Source organism: Camellia sinensis, chromosome 7, assembly GCF_055761805.1.
Source record: "Camellia sinensis isolate YWXY chromosome 7, ASM5576180v1, whole genome shotgun sequence".
Classification (NCBI taxonomy): Eukaryota; Viridiplantae; Streptophyta; class Magnoliopsida; order Ericales; family Theaceae; genus Camellia; species Camellia sinensis.
The window spans coordinates 32,160,237-32,182,974 of record NC_138967.1 but is presented as its reverse complement, the minus strand read 5'-3'; the positions used below and the strand labels follow the sequence as shown (position 1 = coordinate 32,182,974).

Here is a 22,738-nt window from a genome sequence, read left to right as displayed (position 1 = left end):
GGATAGAGAGAGAGACAGACAGACAGAGACAGAGTGATGAGAGAGAGAGAGACAAAGTGGTCGCTAAAAGTGCATTTTCTTGTAGTGGATAGATAAATCGAGAGGGAGCTTAGTAAATAGAGAAAACGGAAGGGAGAGAGTGAGCAACGCGAACACAGTAAGAGAGAGAGAGAGAGAGAGAGAGAGAAAAGAGAGAGAGATGGGGACAAAAAGATAAAGAGATAGAGAGTGAGAGACAGAGAAAGAAGAGAGATGAACGAGAGAGACAGAGAGAGAGGTAGAGAGAAGAGAGATGAGCAAGAGAGACATAGAGAGAAGAGAGATGAACGAGAGAGACAGAGAGAGAGATAGAGAGAAGAGAGTTGAGCGAGAGAGACAGAGAGAGATGAGAGATAGAGAGAAAAGAGATGAGCGAAATAGACAGGGAGAGAAAAGAGATGAGAGAAGAGATAGATGAGTGAGAGACAGAGAGAGAGACAGATAGACAGAAAGAAACGAGTGATGAGTGAGAGAGAGAAAGAAGAGAGAGAGGAAGATGAAAAAATGGGTGAAAATATATAGACAAAGAGAGATAGAGAGAAAAAAAGAACGAAAAGAGATAAACGAGAGAGAGACAAAGAGAGATGAGTAAGAGAGATATAGAGAAGAGAGACAGAGAGAGAAGATAGATGGGAGAGATAGACAGAAGAGAGATGGACGAGAGACACAGAGAGAAAGAGAGAGAGAGACAGACAGAGACAGACAGACAGACAGAGAAGAGTGATGAGTGAGAGAGAAAAAAATAAGAGAGACAGACACAGAGAGAAAGAGAGAGACAGACAGACAGAGAAGAGTGATGAGTGAGAGAGAGAAAAATAAGAGAGATAGAGACACAGAGAGAAAGAGAGAGACAGACAGAGAAGAGTGATGAGTGAGAGAGAGAGAAGAGAGACAGAGACAGAGAAATAGGAAGATGAAAAAATGGGTGAAAAAGTTTCGTGTCTAAAGCCTCCTTCTCTAGTAGTGAGTCGTCTCTATCATTCACGGGTATAATAGAGGCGTGGATTTGAGAATTGTATATTTTATATAAAAATCAAATTGAAATATTTTATACAATCACACCTATTTAGGGCTGATGTGGTGGTGGTGGTGGCGGGTAGTGGATGGTGGTTGTAGATGGGTGCTGAGTGATGGTAGCGGGTAGGTGGCGGACAGTGGATGGTAGTGGCGGGTGGCGGGTAGATGGCAGGTGGGTGGTGGTGGCGAGTGGGTGGCAGGTGGGTGGTGGTGGCTAGCAGGTGGGTGTTGGTGGCGAGTGGTGGTGGCAGGTGGTGGGGGGGATGGGTGGTGGTGGCGGAAGAAGGTGGTGGAAAATGGTGGCGGGTGGTGGCTAGTGTTGGGTGGTAAAAAAAAAAAAAAAAAAACTCAAAATTCAAAACGAAAACACATTTTTTGAGTTTACATTTTTTTGCTAAATTTATAAACTGAGACCACTGATTTATAAATCAAAAATTTACCAAACAAGTTTTTATTTAAGTTTTTAAAATTTTTGTAAATATAAACAGAAAACTGAAAACGTGTGTTACCAAATGGCACCTTAGCAAACACGCTTTAGATGGTAAAAATGTTGTAAAAATTAACAAATAATTAAATAAGTTACCAACGTAAGAATTGACTTCTCAAAAGATTCTTAGGCCATATATGGTTTGAGTTTTAGAAAAAAAATTTAAAAATTAAAAATTAATTTGGTTAAGAAATAAAAACTAAAAAATAATTATCATTTAAGGGTAAAAAATAATTATCATTTTAACTTTTGGGCAGGTTATATACATATGTATAGCTGTTTCAATTTAATTTGTAAAAAATTATTTCTAACCACTCGAAAGATAAAAATTATTTAAAAATGATAATTATTTTTTATTTTTTATTTCTTAACCAAATTAATTTTTAATTTTTAATTTTTAATTTTTAATTTTTTTTTTCTAAAATTCAAACCATACACAGCCTAAAAATCTTTTGATAAGTCGTTTCTTATGTTGGTAACTTATTTAATTATTTGTTCATTTTACGACATTTTTACCATCTGAAACTTGTTTGGTAACCATTTCGTTTTCAGTTTTCAATTTATATTTACAAAATCTTTTAAAATTGTCATAAAAACTTATTTGATAATTTTTTTCATTTATAAATGGTTGTCTCAGTTTGTAAATTTCAGGAAAAAAAGTAAATTCAAAAAATAAGTTTATGTTGGTTTTTAAACAGAAATTTAAAAATTTTACTAACAATTTTTTTTTCAATTAATTTTTTTTCAAATAATTTTTTTTCCAATTAATTTTTTTTCAATGAATTTTTTTTCAATGAATTTTTTTTCCAACTAATACTAACCGAGGGGGCAATTGGTAATGCTACTTTAAACCTTAGAGAGGGGATTGTAATTTCTAAAATGTAAGGGGTGTCAATGTAATTTACCCAGTAAGGGAAAAATTATTATTTAAAAAAATTAAATTGCTAAGGGGGGAATCTGTAATGAAACTTTAAACCTCAGGGAGGGAGATGTAATTTCCAAAACGTGAAGGGAGAACTGTAATAAACATAAACCTTAGGGGATGTCAGTGTAATTTACCATATATCTATATAATAAAGCACAAAGGTTTTTGAAAAATATATCAAAATGTATATGAGATACATTTTGATCTAATGGCTGAGGTCAATTCTAAGAATATATTAACGGTATAGATCATAATAAAGGACAAAATTTTTTGAAAATGTGAGATATATTCCCGCCTATCCACGTCTCTCTCTCCCTTTCTGTTCTCAGCCACGTCTCTCTCCCTCTGCCTTCCACCTACTGACGTCTCTCTCAGCCTTCCCTCTTTATCTCTTTCTCCCTCTTTGTCCTTCGCCGCTGCTCATCATCACTATAGCCGGAGAGCGACACAGAAAGCTCTGCTTAATTCGGACTCAACTACCATCTCGCCCATCAATCCTCGAAACTTCACTCAACCGAAGATCCAAACCTCTCTTCACTTCTCTCCAAAAGATAACCACCACCACCGTTTGATTCGACGGAAAGCTCGGTTCACTGCGAAATCTGTGATTGATTCGGCCACGATTGATCAACTAGGGATTCCGGAATCCGGCAGTTTCGACTTCGCATCGGAGCTCCAAGTTTCGGAAACCCAATCAGACCGTGTTGGAAGCTCAAGCCAAGGTCTGCACTGAAGAACAAGCTTTCAAGGTTTTGGACACCATTTTGAGATCAGGTCAATAAATCTCTCTCTCTCTCTCATACCTTTTATTTATCAAGGTTTTATCTATGTCGTATTGAAACAGTGTCCAAAATTGTATCGATTGCGAACCCGTTTGGAATAATATCTCTGACACTGTTTCATCCTCACCCAAATAATATCTATGTCGTATAGAATAATATACTCCAAATCTGTGTCGTATTGAAACAGTGTCCCAACCCAATACACTCCACTTTACTTATATATCTGTCTATATCATTCCAAATGCTTCTGGGGGAATTTGAATGTTTCTTAATTAGCTCATTTTGACAAATTTCAATTGTTTTCCAAATTCACTCTTACTTATGTTGGAGGCTGCATAACTCAATAATAAGGGCATAGTTGAGCTCGGTAATCTTTTGTTTTTGGGATAAGATTGAGAGCTAAGTAATTAATGAATCACTTTCTAACGAGCTGCCTAATGCCATTAATTTCAGGTTGGCAGTGTGTTTTTGTCTACCCATTTTCCAAAATTTCAAATTCAGTAAACTCTGTGTGGATATAAATGAAAAGGAAACTTTTGAGGTATACAGCAAACCATAATCATTGGTCATAATGCATGTTCAACCTTCAATTGGTCTATGTAATCATAGTTTTATTTAATTGATAGAGGGAGCTTCAAAATCTGGAAGATGAACAAAATAACCGTGTTCGTGGCTTTCGAGAGGTGATCGATTTGATTTCTACTTCTCAGAAACCTGTTGTTGCCCACAACTCACTTAGTGGTCTGTCTCTTGAATGAACAGCTTTCAGTCAATTTAAACTATACTGGCCAACCTATTTCCTTACATTTATTGATTTTCCACTCCTATTTTTTCCTTGGTGCAGATTTTACATTCATTTATTCAAAATTCCTTTCCTCACTACCTTCTAGCATGGATGAGTTCAGGTGTTCTGTGCGTTTGGTTTTCCCCCACATACTTGATGTCAGCCATCTGATGAAGGAAATTGGCCTTATGAAAAAGGTGACCAACTTACCTGCAGCTATTTTGTCTTTAAAAAGACGGTTTTTTGCGCCTATTGATATGAAGATTTCTCACCAAGGCAAGTCACTCTTACATACTTGCCTCTCATGCTCACAGCATGATCTGTTTTAAGTAGTATATTGATTGGAAAATGCCTTCATGATTGGTTCTCTCAGTGACATGGAAAACCAGGGTATTTGCCAATATAGTTTCTGTCATCTTTGGAGAATTGAAATTGCTGCTAATTAATTGTATCTGATGTTTCACGAGGTAAACAGTAATTTAATGTTCCATTAACTGGCCAAGTTTCAATCTTTCAGATGATGCAAGCGAGAGCAATATCCATGGCCATGATGTTCTGAGGATAAGTGAATTGTTTGCTAAACTGTGCACTATTCTGAAAATTGCCCCTGTAACTCACGAGGATGAAAATGGCCATTTGCCTTCTGTACTTGAAGACTATACAAACATTTTCAATCCTTGCTCCACAAGTTCCCAAAACCACACTATTGATGAGGATGTCTCGGTTTGGACAGACAACAGAAGAAAAGTTGACAGTAAGGATTTTGGTTTTCTTGTGGGGATTTAGAGGTGGGATGTCTGCCAGAACACTCAAGAAACTTCTCCATGATTCCCGTGATGTGTTCTCTGAAGAATTTGATGTTCAACTGCTGGATAAGAGTTACTTAGATGTATTTAAGGTGTTGGATTGATATGCATTTGTGCTTATAGCATATTATTCTATTTCAATTGTGTCAGACATTGTTCTAGAAATAACCTTATTTTTCATCCTCTAAATTGTGTAGGTGAGGATGAAGAAGGGGAAGGCATTGTCTTGCAATCACGGTATCCGTGGGAAGGAAGTGACCGAGATTATGATTACGAGGAGGTATGTTTTATGTTTTATGTTTACTGTTATGAGAGACAATTTTTATGTTTTTCCAAAAATTCTGCTCAATATGTTTTTCCAATAATAAAATGTATGAGAGACATATTTCATTTGGATGGCTCAGATGAATCTAAGTGTATATCACTGGTTTAGATCAATTGGTGGTTCCCGCCCAACACTTTCTCCCTGATTTGCCTGTATATCTACCCTGTGTATATCAATGATTTGCCTACGTATCTACCCTCTGTCTCTCCATACTCTCTGTCTTCACATACCCTTTATCTACCTTCCCTCTCTATCTTCCTCTCTGCACTGACTCTTCCTCAGTATCTACCTTTCCTCTCTATCTCCCTCTCTGTCTCCCCATTGCCGAATTCCTTGCTCTGTTTCAATCTTCTGGGTGTGTTTTTGGGTTTACTTGCTGGGTTCAGTGGGTCTGAAGTCATGACTTTAATGAAAACATGACTTTAATGGGTTTATTGAACTGCTGGGCTTTTAACTACTGGGTTTATTGAAGAAAAGTATCTTATTGTGTTGAAATGTATTTTGAAGTATCTACTGTTGAAAAGTATCAATATGTTCAATATGTATCTTATTGTGAAGAAAAGTATCTACTGTTGGAAAAGTATTTTGCTAATTCAATATGTTCTTCTTCTAAAATGTTCTATTGAACTGCTGGGTCTTCTTCTAAAATGTTCTATTTTGCTAATTCAATATGTTCTATTGAACTGCTGGGTCTTCTTCTTGAATTTTTTTTTCCTCTCTCAGCTTTTGCCTTCATCAGAGCTTACTTCGACTGTGGATCACTCTGACCACTCTCACCGTTGTTCACTCCGGCTGCGACGTCACTTCCGCTGCTCGGCTGGGTTAGTTTATTGCTTTGCCTTCATGAAAAAGAAGAATCATAAATGTGTTAGTTTTTTTCAAGTTGACTCTGTTTTTTATCACAAAAATCAGTTATTGCTTTGCTATGTTTTTTACTAATTTTTGTCTCTCCTCCTTTCTCTCAGTGTGTTGGGCCTATGCTATAGATTTTTTGAATTCCTGCTGTCAGACATGAGATTTTTTCAGTGTGTTGGTCCATGTCAAAAATGTTTCATCGATTGCATCCAAACCAAAAAAAAAGACATATAGTGAGCACTGTTCTGCATCAAAAGTTTGTTAGTACCCATTACCAAACACTACAAAATAAAGACATAGTATGCATTAAAAGTTTTACATTATAAATATTTTGCTGTGTAAAATACTTTACATCCAAAATAATGTGTGGGGTTTTTAAATAATGAGCACTGTTCTGCATCAATAGCCTTCAGAATATCCAAATCTGATTTTTGTTTTGTTTGGGTTGTGCCTGAGTTTCATTCTAAGGTTTTCTTTATTCTGTTCCTTTATTTGCACTCCCCTATGGGAGTTAATAATCTTCGCATAATCCCAAAGCTTGAGAAAATTTCATTGTGCCTATTTGGTTAGCTTTTCATTGAATTGGAATATTTTTGAAGAAGAATTCCCATTAATGTAAGGGATGCCTTTCATGTTTTGCTGATTTGAAGAGAAAACTTAAATTTATGGACGTGTATTGAATTTGATAGTAAATCCTTAGAAGAATCATAAATGGTATGGACTCTAAAAGAAAGATTGAAAATGCAAGCACAGAGTTCGCTAGGCATGTAGAATTTGGCTGATTACATTTGGCATAAGTGTGTTGGTCTGTCTTGACCAACAAATTTCGACGTAATCATAAGTGTGTTGCTGCATTTGAAAATCTTGCTCGCAATTTTTTATGTATTTGGCAAATTTCATCTTCTAAAATGTTCTTTTAAACTGTGGAATTGTATCTATCATTATTATGGGGACATGGACCAACCCCATCATCTCCACCCTGCATTTTCAATGTGTTTACTTCCAATATTTAGCCATTAATTTGGTTTTTTCAGAGTCATAGCAACTCCCTTTTTTTCAGAGTCATGTTAATAATTTTTAAGTTATTTACAGAACCAAACAAGCATTAGACATGCAGAAGTATAGCATGGGCCAGTGAGTGTGAGGTCCGTGTCCATGCAGTGTTATTTGTTCGAAATTTGCTGTTTCAGTTGTTACGGGACTCAATTTGGGCAAAACAACCCAAAGAATCTATTGTTAACAAACAGATTCTGCTTCTGCTATGTTATATATATAGATATATATATATATATATATATATATATTTGTTCAAAATCTGTTGTGCATTTATAAAATTTTAATTTTTTTTTTCAAAATTTGTTCTTGAAATTCTGTTTTTCAAACATGGATACTTCTTACAAGTTAATAATTTTGTTATGAGTACAAAATATAAATTAACAATTGTGTTATGAGTACAAAATATAAATTAACAGTTTCACAAAATATTAAAATTAATATGCATTTTTTGTTAAATTATTTTGTTGTTCAAGTATTTTCCCGCTTTTTGGGCAAAACAAACCAGAGAATTTGTTGTTATCCTTGAAACATGGATGTTCTGATATGTTTTTTTTTTTTTTTTCAAAATCTATTGTGCATTTATATATATTTTTTTTCTTTCAAAATCTGTTCTTCAAACATAGATGCTTCTTACAATGTAATAATTTTCTTATGAGTACAAAATATAAATTAACAGTTTTCAAAAATATTAAATTTAATATACAATTTTTGTTAAATTAATTAGTTGTTCAATTTTTTTTCCCCACTTTTTGGGCAAAACAACCCAGCCAATTTGTTGTTATCCCTCAAACTTGGATGCTCCAGATATGTTTTTATATTTATTTTTATTTTTTAAAATTTGTTGTGCATTTATAAATTTTTCTTTTTTTTTTTTTTTCCCCTTCAAAATCTGTTCTTCAAGCAGGATGCTTCTTACATTTTAATAATGTTATTCTAAGTGCATTAAATAAATTACCAGTTTCCAAATAATTTTTTTTGTTAAATTAAGGGTAAATTACAAACATACCCCTGAGGTTTACTCAAATTATAAATTACTTCCTGTAGTTTTAGAAATTACATTATGCCCTTTTAAGGTTTCTAATTTCATAACAAATAGGTTATTTTCAAGTTAATTAACAGTTTTTAATAATGTTAAAATTTTATTTCAATTAATAATTCAGATAATTTTATTATGGTATAGATGAACAGTTAGAAATTTCACTTTTTCAATTAATTTTGTTAAATAAAAAATTCTGACAGGGAGGTATTTATAATTTTCTAAACCACAAGGGACATTTCGTATTTTAAGTAAATCTCAGAAGATGTATTTGTAATTTATCCTTAAATTAATTAGTTGTTCAACTTTTTCGCACTTTTTAGGCAAAACAATTCACCTAAGTAGAGCATGGCCCTCTTTCAGAGGTGTGTTGAACTTTATTTCCTCCGTGCTTTGAATCTCAAACTTTTTATATTTTTTTAGTTTCTTCATATATTCTCTCTATATGATTTTTTTGTTAAAAAATATTGCAACTTCTCTTTAAAAGTTACTCGGTCTTCTTATTTAATATTAATAAAGAGTTTACACACAAAATAAAAAAATAAAAAATGCCTCCAATTTTGAAAATAAATGCAATGAAAATGCCTCTATTTTGAAAATAAATGCCTCTATTTTGAGGGGATTGAAAATAAACATTCATCTCTAATTTTAATTATATAAATGTCTCTGTTTATGAGAGAGTAAAATAATATTTGTTTATAATTAAAAAAAGTCCATTAAACCAGTGAATAAAAAACAGGGCAAATATTGATCATTAGATGAATATTCAATTAATTGAATTTTTGAATGATATTTGAATGATACACCATGCAACAGATTTGGATGATATAGATATATGGAAAAGAAATTCTGCACAGACTTTAACCAATTCTGCAAAGAAATTCAGACAAATCTATAGTATTTATATTCAGACAAATTCTGCACAGACCAATATTTGGATTTTGTATTCGGGTAATTGAAAACATGACTTCAGTATTCTCTCATTTTTATCTTAATTGAAAACATGACTTTAGTATTCTCTCATTGATTCGGGTAATTGTTCTTCTTCTTGAATTTTTTTTTTCCTCTCTCAACTTTTGCCTTCATCAGAGCTTTTGTGGATCACTCTAACCACTCTCACCGTTGTTCACTTCGGCTGTGACATCACTTTGGCTACTCGGCTATTCACTTCGGCTGCTCGACATCCTGCTCGGCTGCTCGGTTAGTTTATTCACTTCGGCTGTTTTTTTTCTGCTCGGCTGCTCAATGCTTTGGTAACGTTTGGCTACTCGACATCACTCTTTTTCCTCTCTCAGCTTTTGTTATTTCTTTTGTTATTGCTTTGCTTTGATATTGAGCCAACTGCTGCTCTCGGGTGAATTTTTTTCTTTTGTTATTGAGCCAACTGCTATGTTTTGTTAAAGAAAATAGTTGCTTTGTTAAAGAAAATATTGCTGCTCTGTTAACAAAGTGACTATACCATGGTTGCTATGGTTTAGACTATATCATGGCTGCTTTGTTAAAGAAAATAGTTGCTTTGTTAAAGAAAAAATAGTTGATATTAAGCCAACTGCTTTGTTTTTTATCTCTTTGTTGCTTTGTTAAAAAACTGTTTTTTTTCTTTTGTCAAAGAGTAGTTGCAAAGGCTATGTTTTTTATCACCAAAATCAGTTGGCTCTGTTTTTTATCACCAAAATCACCAAAAATTATGCTCAATGTTATTATTACTGTTTTTTATTCTGTTTTTTATCACCAAAATCACCAAAAATTCTGCTCAATGTTTTTTATTCTGTAATTAAAAATTCTATTTTTTATTACTGTCAACTATTTAAATTAGTGATGAGAGACAAAAATTCTGCTCAATGTTTACTGTTATGAGAGACAATTTTTATGTTTTTACAAAAATTTTGCTCAATATATGGACGTGAGCATGAATAGATGTTATGAGAGACAATTTTTATCATTAGATGAATATTCAATTAAGTGAATTTTTATCATTTCATGCTCACATTCAATTTTTATCATTTCAAGAATATTTATCATTAATTGAATAGTTGGTCCAGATGATGATATGTGAGCATGCATATATATAGTGACTTATTGATGCTTCATATCACTACTACTAATTAATTATTGAAGTGATTAATAAAGCAGGTACATTTCAGGTAATCTAGATGTTTGATAGGTTGGGTTTGCATCTTTAGGTATTTTTCAATTCGATTTTCACAGTTCTTATGCTTTGAATTTTTCTCAAATAGAGGTCTTCACTTGAATTTTGATTTTGATCGTGAATTGTATAGGAAAAGGATGAATCTAATGATCCGCTTTCTAGGTTGGGTTTTGTATTTCTTACTAATGATTTCTTAGTGGTGGTTACCAAAATAAAATATCACTTGGCTGGTTTTGTTTTTGATTAAATAGAGAATGGTTGTTTGCCTATGCCATTTTCTGTTCTGATAAGATTGCTAATTGTTTCAGTCTTTTTCCCGGTTCAAAATTGTTGTGTTGATTTCTGCCTCTCTCCTTCATAATTGTTGGCTTGATATTCAAACAGGTTATTTTAGACCAAAAATGACTTAGATAGAATATCACTTGGCTGGTTCTGTTTTTGATTAAATAGACAACGGTTGTTTGCCTATGCCATTTTCTGTTATGATAATCTAGATGTTTGATAGATTGGGGTAAATAGTATAATGATTTCTTAATGGTGGTTACCAAAATATAATATCACTTGGTTGGTTCTGTTTTTGATTAAATAGAATGACCATTTTACAGTGTTGCAATAATTCCTGTTGTATTTTTTTTTTTTAGTTACATTTTTTTCGATTAAAGGCATATAATGATTTCTTAATGGTGGTTACCAAACTATAATATCACTTGACTGGTTCTGTTTTTTATTAAATAGATAATGGTTGTTTGTTTATTCCATTTTCTGTTATGATAATCTAGATGTTTGATAGATTGGGGTAAGTAGTATAATGATTTCTTAATGGTGGTTACCAAAATCTAATATCACTTGGCTGTTTCTGTTTTTGATTAAACAGAATGATCATTTTAGTGAACATTATAAATCTTATATGTTTGTTTCTTAATTTGCATCAAGGCTGGGAGGAGTTGTTATTTTATTTGAGTTTTGAGTTTTACTTATGGTCATGTATTGCTTAACAAATATTCAAAATGTATTTAAGGTTGGAAGCAAAATGAATATGAATGGGTGCAGGTGAAGATTGAAGAAGGTGCTGTAGGGTGGTTACATACACAAAACTGATGGGACTAAACTGATATAATAAATGGCTTTGGGCTTTTGGACAAAATAAATGGGGTTTTTTAGGCTGTGTTGATTTGTAAATGATGGGGGAATTAAGTTAGTTAGAGTTTGTTGTTAAATTACCAAGCGAAGAGTTTGCTTTTTGAATTTTATTTAATTAAATTCTTTTTTAAATTTTCCCTCTAACCTTATGTGATCAATTAAAGGAAATTCCAAAAAGAAAAAATTGAAAAAAAATAAAACCCAAAGAAAATATTGATTGATTTGTGTAAATTAATGTTTTTATCAGTCATTAATTTTTATATGTGTTGACAATGTGTTGTGTTTGTTCATAGTGTTTGTATTGGGTAACCAATTATTATTTTGCAACAATGTTTGTGTTTAGTTTGAATTGGGTGGTCTATAAAAAAAACCTTTCATTAGTGTGACAATACATGTGTTTGTTTTGAATTGGGTAGTCTCTTTTAATTATTATATTGGCTTTTTTTTTCAGTGTTTTACAGGTGGATGAAGACTAGACTAGAAGCGAATGGCAATATTGACTCCCTTTTTACAGGCCTACATTTTTTTAAGCTTAATTTTTTCTTATCTCTTTAATGATTTTGTATTTATTGTTGTGTAAACTAAACGTGCACTTCTTTGATTGATGAGTGTTGGAAGAGTGGCAATCTCGAGAGCAGAATTTACACTATTTTTGGTTTCATCGTTAACAAACTTTGAAAATGATTGACGTTGTATAAAGTTAAAGATTATTTACAGGTTGATGCTGTGTAAACTTATATAGAGTTGGTTTGGTTATTTAGAGGTAGACATTTGGAGGTGTTTGTTATTTAGATTTTGATCAAGAATACCATTTTTGTATTGGCATGGTGTGCTCCAAAGGGAGAACACCATTTTGTTGTTCCTCTTATTTGAAGTTGTGTTTATAATAAAGGGGATCCTCTTGATAAAATGTATGTTATCTATTCATTTTTTGTATGTCATGGGAAAACAGAACTTTAGGTATACTTGATTCTCAATGTTCCTAGCTTAAGAGAGAATGATAAATGAAAATTATTCAAACAGAACATTATTTACACCGTGCCTTTAGGCACGGGCATACACTAGTATATATATATAGGAAAATGTTTGGGAATTAAAAAGAGACATAAAAAATAAATATTATCCCACTCAATCATATTAAGGGTGATTAAAAATTTGGGAATTGTATATTTTATATAAAAATCAATTTGAAATATTTTATACAATCACACCTATTTAGGAAGTGTGATTAAATATTTAAAAAGAGTGATTAAAAAGTAGTAGTATATATATAATCATACTTTAATTAGAAAGTGTGATTAAAAAATATATAAATAATCACACTTTAATTAGAATGTGTGATTAAAAAATATATATATAATCACACTTATTTAAAAAGTGTGATTAAAAAGTAGTAGTGTATATATAATCACACTGTAATTAGAAGGTGTGATTAAAAAATATATAAATAATCACACTTTAATTAGAATGTGTTATTAAAAAATATATATATAATCACACTTGTTTAAAAAGTGTGATTAAAAAGTAGAAGTGTATATATAATCACACTTTAATTAGAAAGTGTGATTAAAAAATATATAAATAATCACACTTTAATTAGAATGTGTGATTAAAAAATATATATATAATCACACTTATTTAAAAAGTGTGATTAAAAAGTAGTAGTGTATATATAATCACACTTTAATTAGAAGGTGTGATTAAAAAATATATAAATAATCACACTTTAATTAGAATGTGTGATTAAAAAATATATATATAATCACACTTGTTTAAAAAGTGTGATTAAAAAGTAGAAGTGTATATATAATCACACTTTAATTAGAAAGTGTGATTAAAAAAATATATATATAATCACACTTAATTGAAAAGTGACATAAAAAATAAATATTATCACACTCAATTAAATTAAGTGTTATTAAAATATCAATCTAATGTTTTTTATCACACTTCCAATAAAAGTGAGATATTTTTTTTTGTCAAAGTGTGATCTTTAACTATTTTTGTAGTAGTGAACACTTTTATAAAAATTAATCCTTAAACCAGAAACCACTTCAAAACACCTCAATATTCTTTTATTGATTATCACGAGGGAGATGGTTGCCATCAATTATTGCTTCTCCTAATGTCTTTACTGTTTGAAGGGATATCCTGAATATGGTTCTGTCTAATTTCAGGTTGCATAGTTTCTATATAGAGAATGTGGAAATTAGGATTGGGAATGGTTTTAGGACCTTGTTCTAGATGGATAATTGGAGGGGTGATTCATGTCTTCAAGGTATGCAATTTCCGTTTGTAAAAACTTGTCCTTTAAAAACTTTTTTTCTGAATGGTGGACTCACTAAAATGGTCAAACGGCATCGAATGTCAACGAAACTTGACACACGACTAACTAGGCATAAATGACTTGTAGAAAAAGATGGGACTGAAAACTGATTCCCGGTTTTGAATATATAGCCTAATTTTTGTTTGTGAAAGTGTGTCCTTTAGAAACTCTTTTTCTGAACGGTTGACTCACTAAAATGGTCAAACAACGTCGGATGTCAATGAAACTTGACACACACGACTAACTAGGCACAAATGACATGTCCGAAAAAATGGGACTCGACCTCTTGACATTGATTATTTGTTCTGTGTCTTGTGTCACCTATATTGCCTATTTGTTATTAATCTCACATTTGTTTCATGTCTACTAGCATGAACTACTAGGGGCTGTTGTGTCTATGTTTAAGGACAATTATTTGGCTAGATATCATGTTTTGTATTTATTCAATTATTGTTAGATTATAGCGGAATGTGTTCAATCAATACCCGATTTTAATAGTATTGTCATCATTGTAAGATGTAATTAAAGTTTTTTTGGATAGTTCACGTATACCAATAGTCCAATTGGTGGAGGGACTTTTTATTAGTGACAATCCATTGTGTGAAATTGATGGAGTTCCAATTGGGCCAGAATATTGCAAAGTCTGTCTTAAAGCGAAAAAGTTGAATGCTCATTTGGAAACACCATCCTAAGGTCTAAGAAAAATTGGAGAAGCTGGCATAGAAGATACATTGTGTGGCACTCGATTCATGTATATATTACAATCTTATTTATTAAATTACTAGTGTATGCCCGTGCCTAAAGGCACGGTGTAAATAATGTTCTGTTTGAATAATTTTCATTTATCATTCTCTCTTAAGCTAGGAACATTGAGAATCAAGTATACCTAAAGTTCTGTTTTCCCATGACATACAAAAAATGAATAGATAACATACATTTTATCAAGAGGATCCCCTTTATTATAAACACAACTTCAAATAAGAGGAACAACAAAATGGTGTTCTCCCTTTGGAGTACACCATGCCAATACAAAAATGGTATTCTTGATCAAAATCTAAATAACAAACACCTCCAAATGTCTACCTCTAAATAACCAAACCAACTCTATATAAGTTTACACAGCATCAACCTGTAAATAATCTTTAACTTTATACAACGTCAATCATTTTCAAAGTTTGTTAACGATGAAACCAAAAATAGTGTAAATTCTGCTCTCGCGATTGCCACTCTTCCAACACTCATCAATCAAAGAAGTGCACGTTTAGTTTACACAACAATAAATACAAAATCATTAAAGAGATAAGAAAAAATTAAGCTTAAAAAAATGTAGGCCTGTAAAAAGGGAGTCAATATTGCCATTCGCTTCTAGTCTAGTCTTCATCCACCTGTAAAACACTGAAAAAAAAAGCCAATATAATAATTAAAAGAGACTACCCAATTCAAAACAAACACATGTATTGTCACACTAATGAAAGGTTTTTTTTATAGACCACCCAATTCAAACTAAACACAAACATTGTTGCAAAATAATAATTGGTTACCCAATACAAACACTATGAACAAACACAACACATTGTCAACACATATAAAAATTAATGACTGATAAAAACATTAATTTACACAAATCAATCAATATTTTCTTTGGGTTTTATTTTTTTTCAATTTTTTCTTTTTGGAATTTCCTTTAATTGATCACATAAGGTTAGAGGGAAAATTTAAAAAAGAATTTAATTAAATAAAATTCAAAAAGCAAACTCTTCGCTTGGTAATTTAACAACAAACTCTAACTAACTTAATTCCCCCATCATTTACAAATCAACACAGCCTAAAAAACCCCATTTGTTTTGTCCAAAAGCCCAAAGCCATTTATTATATCAGTTTAGTCCCATCAGTTTTGTGTATGTAACCACTCTACAGCACCTTCTTCAATCTTCACCTACACCCATTCATATTCATTTTGCTTCCAACCTTAAATACATTTTGAATATTTGTTAAGCAATACATGACCATAAGTAAAACTCAAAACTCAAATAAAATAACAACTCCTCCCAGCCTTGATGCAAATTAAGAAACAAACATATAAGATTTATAATGTTCACTAAAATGATCATTCTGTTTAATCAAAAACAGAAACAGCCAAGTGATATTAGATTTTGGTAACCACCATTAAGAAATCATTATACTACTTACCCCAATCTATCAAACATCTAGATTATCATAACAGAAAATGGAATAAACAAACAACCATTATCTATTTAATAAAAAACAGAACCAGTCAAGTGATATTATAGTTTGGTAACCACCATTAAGAAATCATTATATGCCTTTAATCGAAAAAAATGTAACTAAAAAAAAAAAATACAACAGGAATCATTGCAACACTGTAAAATGGTCATTCTATTTAATCAAAAACAGAACCAACCAAGTGATATTATATTTTGGTAACCACCATTAAGAAATCATTATACTATTTACCCCAATCTATCAAACATCTAGATTATCATAACAGAAAATGGCATAGGCAAACAACCGTTGTCTATTTAATCAAAAACAGAACCAGCCAAATGATATTCTATCTAAGTCATTTTTGGTCTAAAATAACCTGTTTGAATATCAAGCCAACAATTATGAAGGAGAGAGGCAGAAATCAACACAACAATTCTGAACCGGGAAAAAGACTGAAACAATTAGCAATCTTATCAGAACAGAAAATGGCATAGGCAAACAACCATTGTCTATTTAATCAAAAACAAAACCAGCCAAGTGATATTTTATTTTGGTAACCACCACTAAGAAATCATTAGTAAGAAATACAAAACCCAACCTAGAAAGCGGATCATTAGATTCATCCTTTTCCTATACAATTCACGATCAAAATCAAAATTCAAGTGAAGACCTCTATTTGAGAAAAATTCAAAGCATAAGAACTGTGAAAATCGAATTGAAAAATACCTAAAGATGCAAACCCAACCTATCAAACATCTAGATTACCTGAAATGTGCCTGCTTTATTAATCACTTCAATAATTAATTAGTAGTAGTGATATGAAGCATCAATAAGTCACTATATATATGCATGCTCACATATCATCATCTGGACCAACTATTCAATTAATGATAAATATTCTTGAAATGATAAAAATTGAATGTGAGCATGAAATGATAAAAATTCACTTAATTGAATATTCATCTAATGATAAAAATTGTCTCTCATAACATCTATTCATGCTCACGTCCATATATTGAGCAAAATTTTTGTAAAAACATAAAAATTGTCTCTCATAACAGTAAACATTGAGCAGAATTTTTGTCTCTCATCACTAATTTAAATAGTTGACAGTAATAAAAAATAGAATTTTTAATTACAGAATAAAAAACATTGAGCAGAATTTTTGGTGATTTTGGTGATAAAAAACAGAATAAAAAACAGTAATAATAACATTGAGCATAATTTTTGGTGATTTTGGTGATAAAAAACAGAGCCAACTGATTTTGGTGATAAAAAACATAGCCTTTGCAACTACTCTTTGACAAAAGAAAAAAAACAGTTTTTTAACAAAGCAACAAAGAGATAAAAAACAAAGCAGTTGGCTTAATATCAACTATTTTTTCTTTAACAAAGCAACTATTTTCTTTAACAAAGCAGCCATGATATAGTCTAAACCATAGCAACCATGGTATAGTCACTTTGTTAACAGAGCAGCAATATTTTCTTTAACAAAGCAACTATTTTCTTTAACAAAACAGAGCAGTTGGCTCAATAACAAAAGAAAAAAATTCACCCGAGAGCAGCAGTTGGCTCAATATCAAAGCAAAGCAATAACAAAAGAAATAACAAAAGCTGAGAGAGGAAAAAGAGTGATGTCGAGTAGCCAAACGTTACCAAAGCATTGAGCAGCCGAGCAGAAAAAAAACAGCCGAAGTGAATAAACTAACCGAGCAGCCGAGCAGGATGTCGAGCAGCCGAAGTGAATAGCCGAGCAGCCAAAGTGATGTCACAGCCGAAGTGAACAACGGTGAGAGTGGTTAGAGTGATCCACAAAAGCTCTGATGAAGGCAAAAGTTGAGAGAGGAAAAAAAAAATTCAAGAAGAAGAACAATTACCCGAATCAATGAGAGAATACTAAAGTCATGTTTTCAATTAAGATAAAAATGAGAGAATACTGAAGTCATGTTTTCAATTACCCGAATACAAAATCCAAATATTGGTCTGTGCAGAATTTGTCTGAATATAAATACTATAGATTTGTCTGAATTTCTTTGCAGAATTGGTTAAAGTCTGTGCAGAATTTCTTTTCCATATATCTATATCATCCAAATCTGTTGCATGGTGTATCATTCAAATATCATTCAAAAATTCAATTAATTGAATATTCATCTAATGATCAATATTTGCCCTGTTTTTTATTCACTGGTTTAATGGACTTTTTTTAATTATAAACAAATATTATTTTACTCTCTCATAAACAGAGACATTTATATAATTAAAATTAGAGATGAATGTTTATTTTCAATCCCCTCAAAATAGAGGCATTTATTTTCAAAATAGAGGCATTTTCATTGCATTTATTTTCAAAATTGGAGGCATTTTTTATTTTTTTATTTTGTGTGTAAACTCTTTATTAATATTAAATAAGAAGACCGAGTAACTTTTAAAGAGAAGTTGCAATATTTTTTAACAAAAAAATCATATAGAGAGAATATATGAAGAAACTAAAAAAATATAAAAAGTTTGAGATTCAAAGCACGGAGGAAATAAAGTTCAACACACCTCTGAAAGAGGGCCATGCTCTACTTAGGTGAATTGTTTTGTCTAAAAAGTGCGAAAAAGTTGAACAACTAATTAATTTAAGGATAAATTACAAATACATCTTCTGAGATTTACTTAAAATACGAAATGTCCCTTGTGGTTTAGAAAATTATAAATACCTCCCTGTCAGAATTTTTTATTTAACAAAATTAATTGAAAAAGTGAAATTTCTAACTGTTCATCTATACCATAATAAAATTATCTGAATTATTAATTGAAATAAAATTTTAACATTATTAAAAACTGTTAATTAACTTGAAAATAACCTATTTGTTATGAAATTAGAAACCTTAAAAGGGCATAATGTAATTTCTAAAACTACAGGAAGTAATTTATAATTTGAGTAAACCTCAGGGGTATGTTTGTAATTTACCCTTAATTTAACAAAAAAAATTATTTGGAAACTGGTAATTTATTTAATGCACTTAGAATAACATTATTAAAATGTAAGAAGCATCCTGCTTGAAGAACAGATTTTGAAGGGGAAAAAAAAAAAGAAAAATTTATAAATGCACAACAAATTTTAAAAAATAAAAATAAATATAAAAACATATCAGGAGCATCCAAGTTTGAGGGATAACAACAAATTGGCTGGGTTGTTTTGCCCAAAAAGTGCGGAAAAAAAATTGAACAACTAATTAATTTAACAAAAATTGTATATTAAATTTAATATTTTTGAAAACTGTTAATTTATATTTTGTACTCATAAGAAAATTATTACATTGTAAGAAGCATCTATGTTTGAAGAACAGATTTTGAAAGAAAAAATATATATATAATTGCACAATAGATTTTGAAAAAAAAAACATATCAGAACATCCATGTTTCAGGGATAACAACAAATTCTCTGGTTTGTTTTGCCCAAAAAGCGGGAAAATACTTGAACAACAAAATAATTTAACAAAAAATGCATATTAATTTTAATATTTTGTGAAACTGTTAATTTATATTTTGTACTCATAACACAATTGTTAATTTATATTTTGTACTCATAACAAAATTATTAACTTGTAAGAAGTATCCATGTTTGAAAAACAGAATTTCAAGAACAGATTTTGAAAAAAAAAATTAAAATTTTATAAATGCACAACAGATTTTGAACAAATATATATATATATATATATATAACATAGCAGAAGCAGAATCTGTTTGTTAACAATAGATTCTTTGGGTTGTTTTTCCCAAATTGAGTCCCGTAACAACTGAAACAGCAAATTTCGAACAAATAACACTGCATGGACACGGACCTCACACTCACTGGCCCATGCTATACTTCTGCATGTCTAATGCTTGTTTGGTTCTGTAAATAACTTAAAAATTATTAACATGACTCTGAAAAAAAGGGAGTTGCTATGACTCTGAAAAAACCAAATTAATGGCTAAATATTGGAAGTAAACACATTGAAAATGCAGGGTGGAGATGATGGGGTTGGTCCATGTCCCCATAATAATGATAGATACAATTCCACAGTTTAAAAGAACATTTTAGAAGATGAAATTTGCCAAATACATAAAAAATTGCGAGCAAGATTTTCAAATGCAGCAACACACTTATGATTACGTCGAAATTTGTTGGTCAAGACAGACCAACACACTTATGCCAAATGTAATCAGCCAAATTCTACATGCCTAGCGAACTCTGTGCTTGCATTTTCAATCTTTCTTTTAGAGTCCATACCATTTATGATTCTTCTAAGGATTTACTATCAAATTCAATACACGTCCAAAAATTTAAGTTTTCTCTTCAAATCAGCAAAACATGAAAGGCATCCCTTACATTAATGGGAATTCTTCTTCAAAAATATTCCAATTCAATGAAAAGCTAACCAAATAGGCACAATGAAATTTTCTCAAGCTTTGGGATTATGCGAAGATTATTAACTCCCATAGGGGAGTGCAAATAAAGGAACAGAATAAAGAAAACCTTAGAATGAAACTCAGGCACAACCCAAACAAAACAAAAATCAGATTTGGATATTCTGAAGGCTATTGATGCAGAACAGTGCTCATTATTTAAAAACCCCACACATTATTTTGGATGTAAAGTATTTTACACAGCAAAATATTTATAATGTAAAACTTTTAATGCATACTATGTCTTTATTTTGTAGTGTTTGGTAATGGGTACTAACAAACTTTTGATGCAGAACAGTGCTCACTATATGTCTTTTTTTTTGGTTTGGATGCAATCGATGAAACATTTTTGACATGGACCAACACACTGAAAAAATCTCATGTCTGACAGCAGGAATTCAAAAAATCTATAGCATAGGCCCAACACACTGAGAGAAAGGAGGAGAGACAAAAATTAGTAAAAAACATAGCAAAGCAATAACTGATTTTTGTGATAAAAAACAGAGTCAACTTGAAAAAAACTAACACATTTATGATTCTTCTTTTTCATGAAGGCAAAGCAATAAACTAACCCAGCCGAGCAGCGGAAGTGACGTCGCAGCCGGAGTGAACAACGGTGAGAGTGGTCAGAGTGATCCACAGTCGAAGTAAGCTCTGATGAAGGCAAAAGCTGAGAGAGGAAAAAAAAATTCAAGAAGAAGACCCAGCAGTTCAATAGAACATATTGAATTAGCAAAATAGAACATTTTAGAAGAAGACCCAGCAGTTCAATAGAACATTTTAGAAGAAGAACATATTGAATTAGCAAAATACTTTTCCAACAGTAGATACTTTTCTTCACAATAAGATACATATTGAACATATTGATACTTTTCAACAGTAGATACTTCAAAATACATTTCAACACAATAAGATACTTTTCTTCAATAAACCCAGTAGTTAAAAGCCCAGCAGTTCAATAAACCCATTAAAGTCATGTTTTCATTAAAGTCATGACTTCAGACCCACTGAACCCAGCAGGTAAACCCAAAAACACACCCAGAAGATTGAAACAGAGCAAGGAATTCGGCAATGGGGAGACAGAGAGGGAGATAGAGAGGAAAGGTAGATACTGAGGAAGAGTCAGTGCAGAGAGGAAGATAGAGAGGGAAGGTAGATAAAGGGTATGTGAAGACAGAGAGTATGGAGAGACAGAGGGTAGATACGCAGGCAAATCATTGATATACACAGGGTAGATATACAGGCAAATCAGGGAGAAAGTGTTGGGTGGGAACCACCAATTGATCTAAACCAGTGATATACACTTAGATTCATCTGAGCCATCCAAATGAAATATGTCTCTCATACATTTTATTATTGGAAAAACATATTGAGCAGAATTTTTGGAAAAACATAAAAATTGTCTCTCATAACAGTAAACATAAAACATAAAACATACCTCCTCGTAATCATAATCTCGGTCACTTCCTTCCCACGGATACCGTGATTGCAAGACAATGCCTTCCCCTTCTTCATCCTCACCTACACAATTAGAGGATGAAAAATAAGGTTATTTCTAGAACAATGTCTGACACAATTGAAATAGAATAATATGCTATAAGCACAAATGCATATCAATCCAACACCTTAAATACATCTAAGTAACTCTTATCCAGCAGTTGAACATCAAATTCTTCAGAGAACACATCACGGGAATCATGGAGAAGTTTCTTGAGTGTTCTGGCAGACATCCCACCTCTAAATCCCCACAAGAAAACCAAATCCTTACTGTCAACTTTTCTTCTGTTGTCTGTCCAAACCGAGACATCCTCATCAATAGTGTGGTCTTGGGAACTTGTGGAGCAAGGATTGAAAATGTTTGTATAGTCTTCAAGTACAGAAGGCAAATGGCCATTTTCATCCTCGTGAGTTACAGGGGCAATTTTCAGAATAGTGCACAGTTTAGCAAACAATTCACTTATCCTCAGAACATCATGGCCATGGATATTGCTCTCGCTTGCATCATCTGAAAGATTGAAACTTGGCCAGTTAATGGAACATTAAATTACTGTTTACCTCGTGAAACATCAGATACAATTAATTAGCAGCAATTTCAATTCTCCAAAGATGATAGAAACTATATTGGCAAATACCCTGGTTTTCCATGTCACTGAGAGAACCAATCATGAAGGCATTTTCCAATCAATATACTACTTAAAACAGATCATGCTGTGAGCATGAGAGGCAAGTATGTAAGAGTGACTTGCCTTGGTGAGAAATCTTCATATCAATAGGCGCAAAAAACCGTCTTTTTAAAGACAAAATAGCTGCAGGTAAGTTGGTCACCTTTTTCATAAGGCCAATTTCCT

The 22,738-nt window shown here is 31.8% G+C and overlaps 2 protein-coding genes across 7 annotated transcripts; one reads left to right on the top strand and one right to left on the bottom strand.

Annotated features, from left to right (window-relative positions):
- Positions 1-2,612: 2,612 nt before the first annotated feature.
- Positions 2,613-12,326, top strand: LOC114294355 (uncharacterized). Of its 5 annotated transcripts, none has more exons than XM_082877692.1 (10): positions 2,613-3,242; positions 3,704-3,791; positions 3,877-3,991; positions 4,095-4,231; positions 4,552-4,932; positions 5,038-5,120; positions 5,889-5,986; positions 8,436-8,477; positions 8,929-9,063; positions 9,202-12,326. In XM_082877692.1, the coding sequence occupies exons 5-10, from the start codon at positions 4,657-4,659 to the stop codon at positions 9,315-9,317; spliced, it is 750 nt and encodes a 249-aa protein (XP_082733818.1). In that variant the 5' UTR covers positions 2,613-3,242; positions 3,704-3,791; positions 3,877-3,991; positions 4,095-4,231; positions 4,552-4,656; the 3' UTR covers positions 9,318-12,326. The 5 variants fall into 5 exon arrangements, with proteins under 5 accessions (XP_082733818.1, XP_082733820.1, XP_082733821.1 ...); XM_082877694.1 differs by having other exon boundaries at positions 4,095-4,310; XM_082877693.1 differs by lacking the exon at positions 3,704-3,791 and having other exon boundaries at positions 2,614-3,242.
- A 3,286-nt stretch (positions 12,327-15,612) lies between these two features.
- LOC145795025 (uncharacterized) lies at positions 15,613-22,723 on the bottom strand. 2 transcript variants are annotated; one of them, XM_082877690.1, is made up of 6 exons: positions 22,637-22,723; positions 22,016-22,395; positions 21,829-21,911; positions 20,963-21,060; positions 17,912-18,046; positions 15,613-17,773 (listed from the first exon to the last, which is right to left on the bottom strand). In XM_082877690.1, exons 1-6 carry the CDS (start codon positions 22,653-22,655, stop codon positions 17,658-17,660), a joined length of 831 nt encoding a protein of 276 aa, XP_082733816.1. In that variant the 5' UTR covers positions 22,656-22,723; the 3' UTR covers positions 15,613-17,657. The 2 variants fall into 2 exon arrangements, with proteins under 2 accessions (XP_082733816.1, XP_082733817.1); XM_082877691.1 differs by lacking the exon at positions 17,912-18,046 and having other exon boundaries at positions 15,614-17,773.
- Positions 22,724-22,738: the final 15 nt, after the last annotated feature.

What these genes read in the sequence shown, in the direction of transcription:
- LOC114294355 (XM_082877695.1), top strand. Translation starts at nt 4,657, where the DNA reads ATGAAAATGGCCATTTGCCTTCTGTACTTGAAGACTATACAAACATTT. An exon ending in CACTTCCGCTGCTCGGCTGG is followed by an intron (nt 5,987 to 8,435) that starts GTTAGTTTATTG and finishes CGCACTTTTTAG; the next exon opens with GCAAAACAATTCACCTAAGT. An exon ending in AGCATGGCCCTCTTTCAGAG is followed by an intron (nt 8,478 to 8,928) that starts GTGTGTTGAACT and finishes ACCATGCAACAG; the next exon opens with ATTTGGATGATATAGATATA.
- LOC145795025 (XM_082877690.1), bottom strand. An exon ending in GTTACTTAGATGTATTTAAG is followed by an intron (nt 21,912 to 22,015) that starts GTGTTGGATTGA and finishes CTAATTGTGTAG; the next exon opens with GTGAGGATGAAGAAGGGGAA. An exon ending in TATTTGGATTTTGTATTCGG is followed by an intron (nt 17,774 to 17,911) that starts GTAATTGAAAAC and finishes TGCCTTCATCAG; the next exon opens with AGCTTTTGTGGATCACTCTA.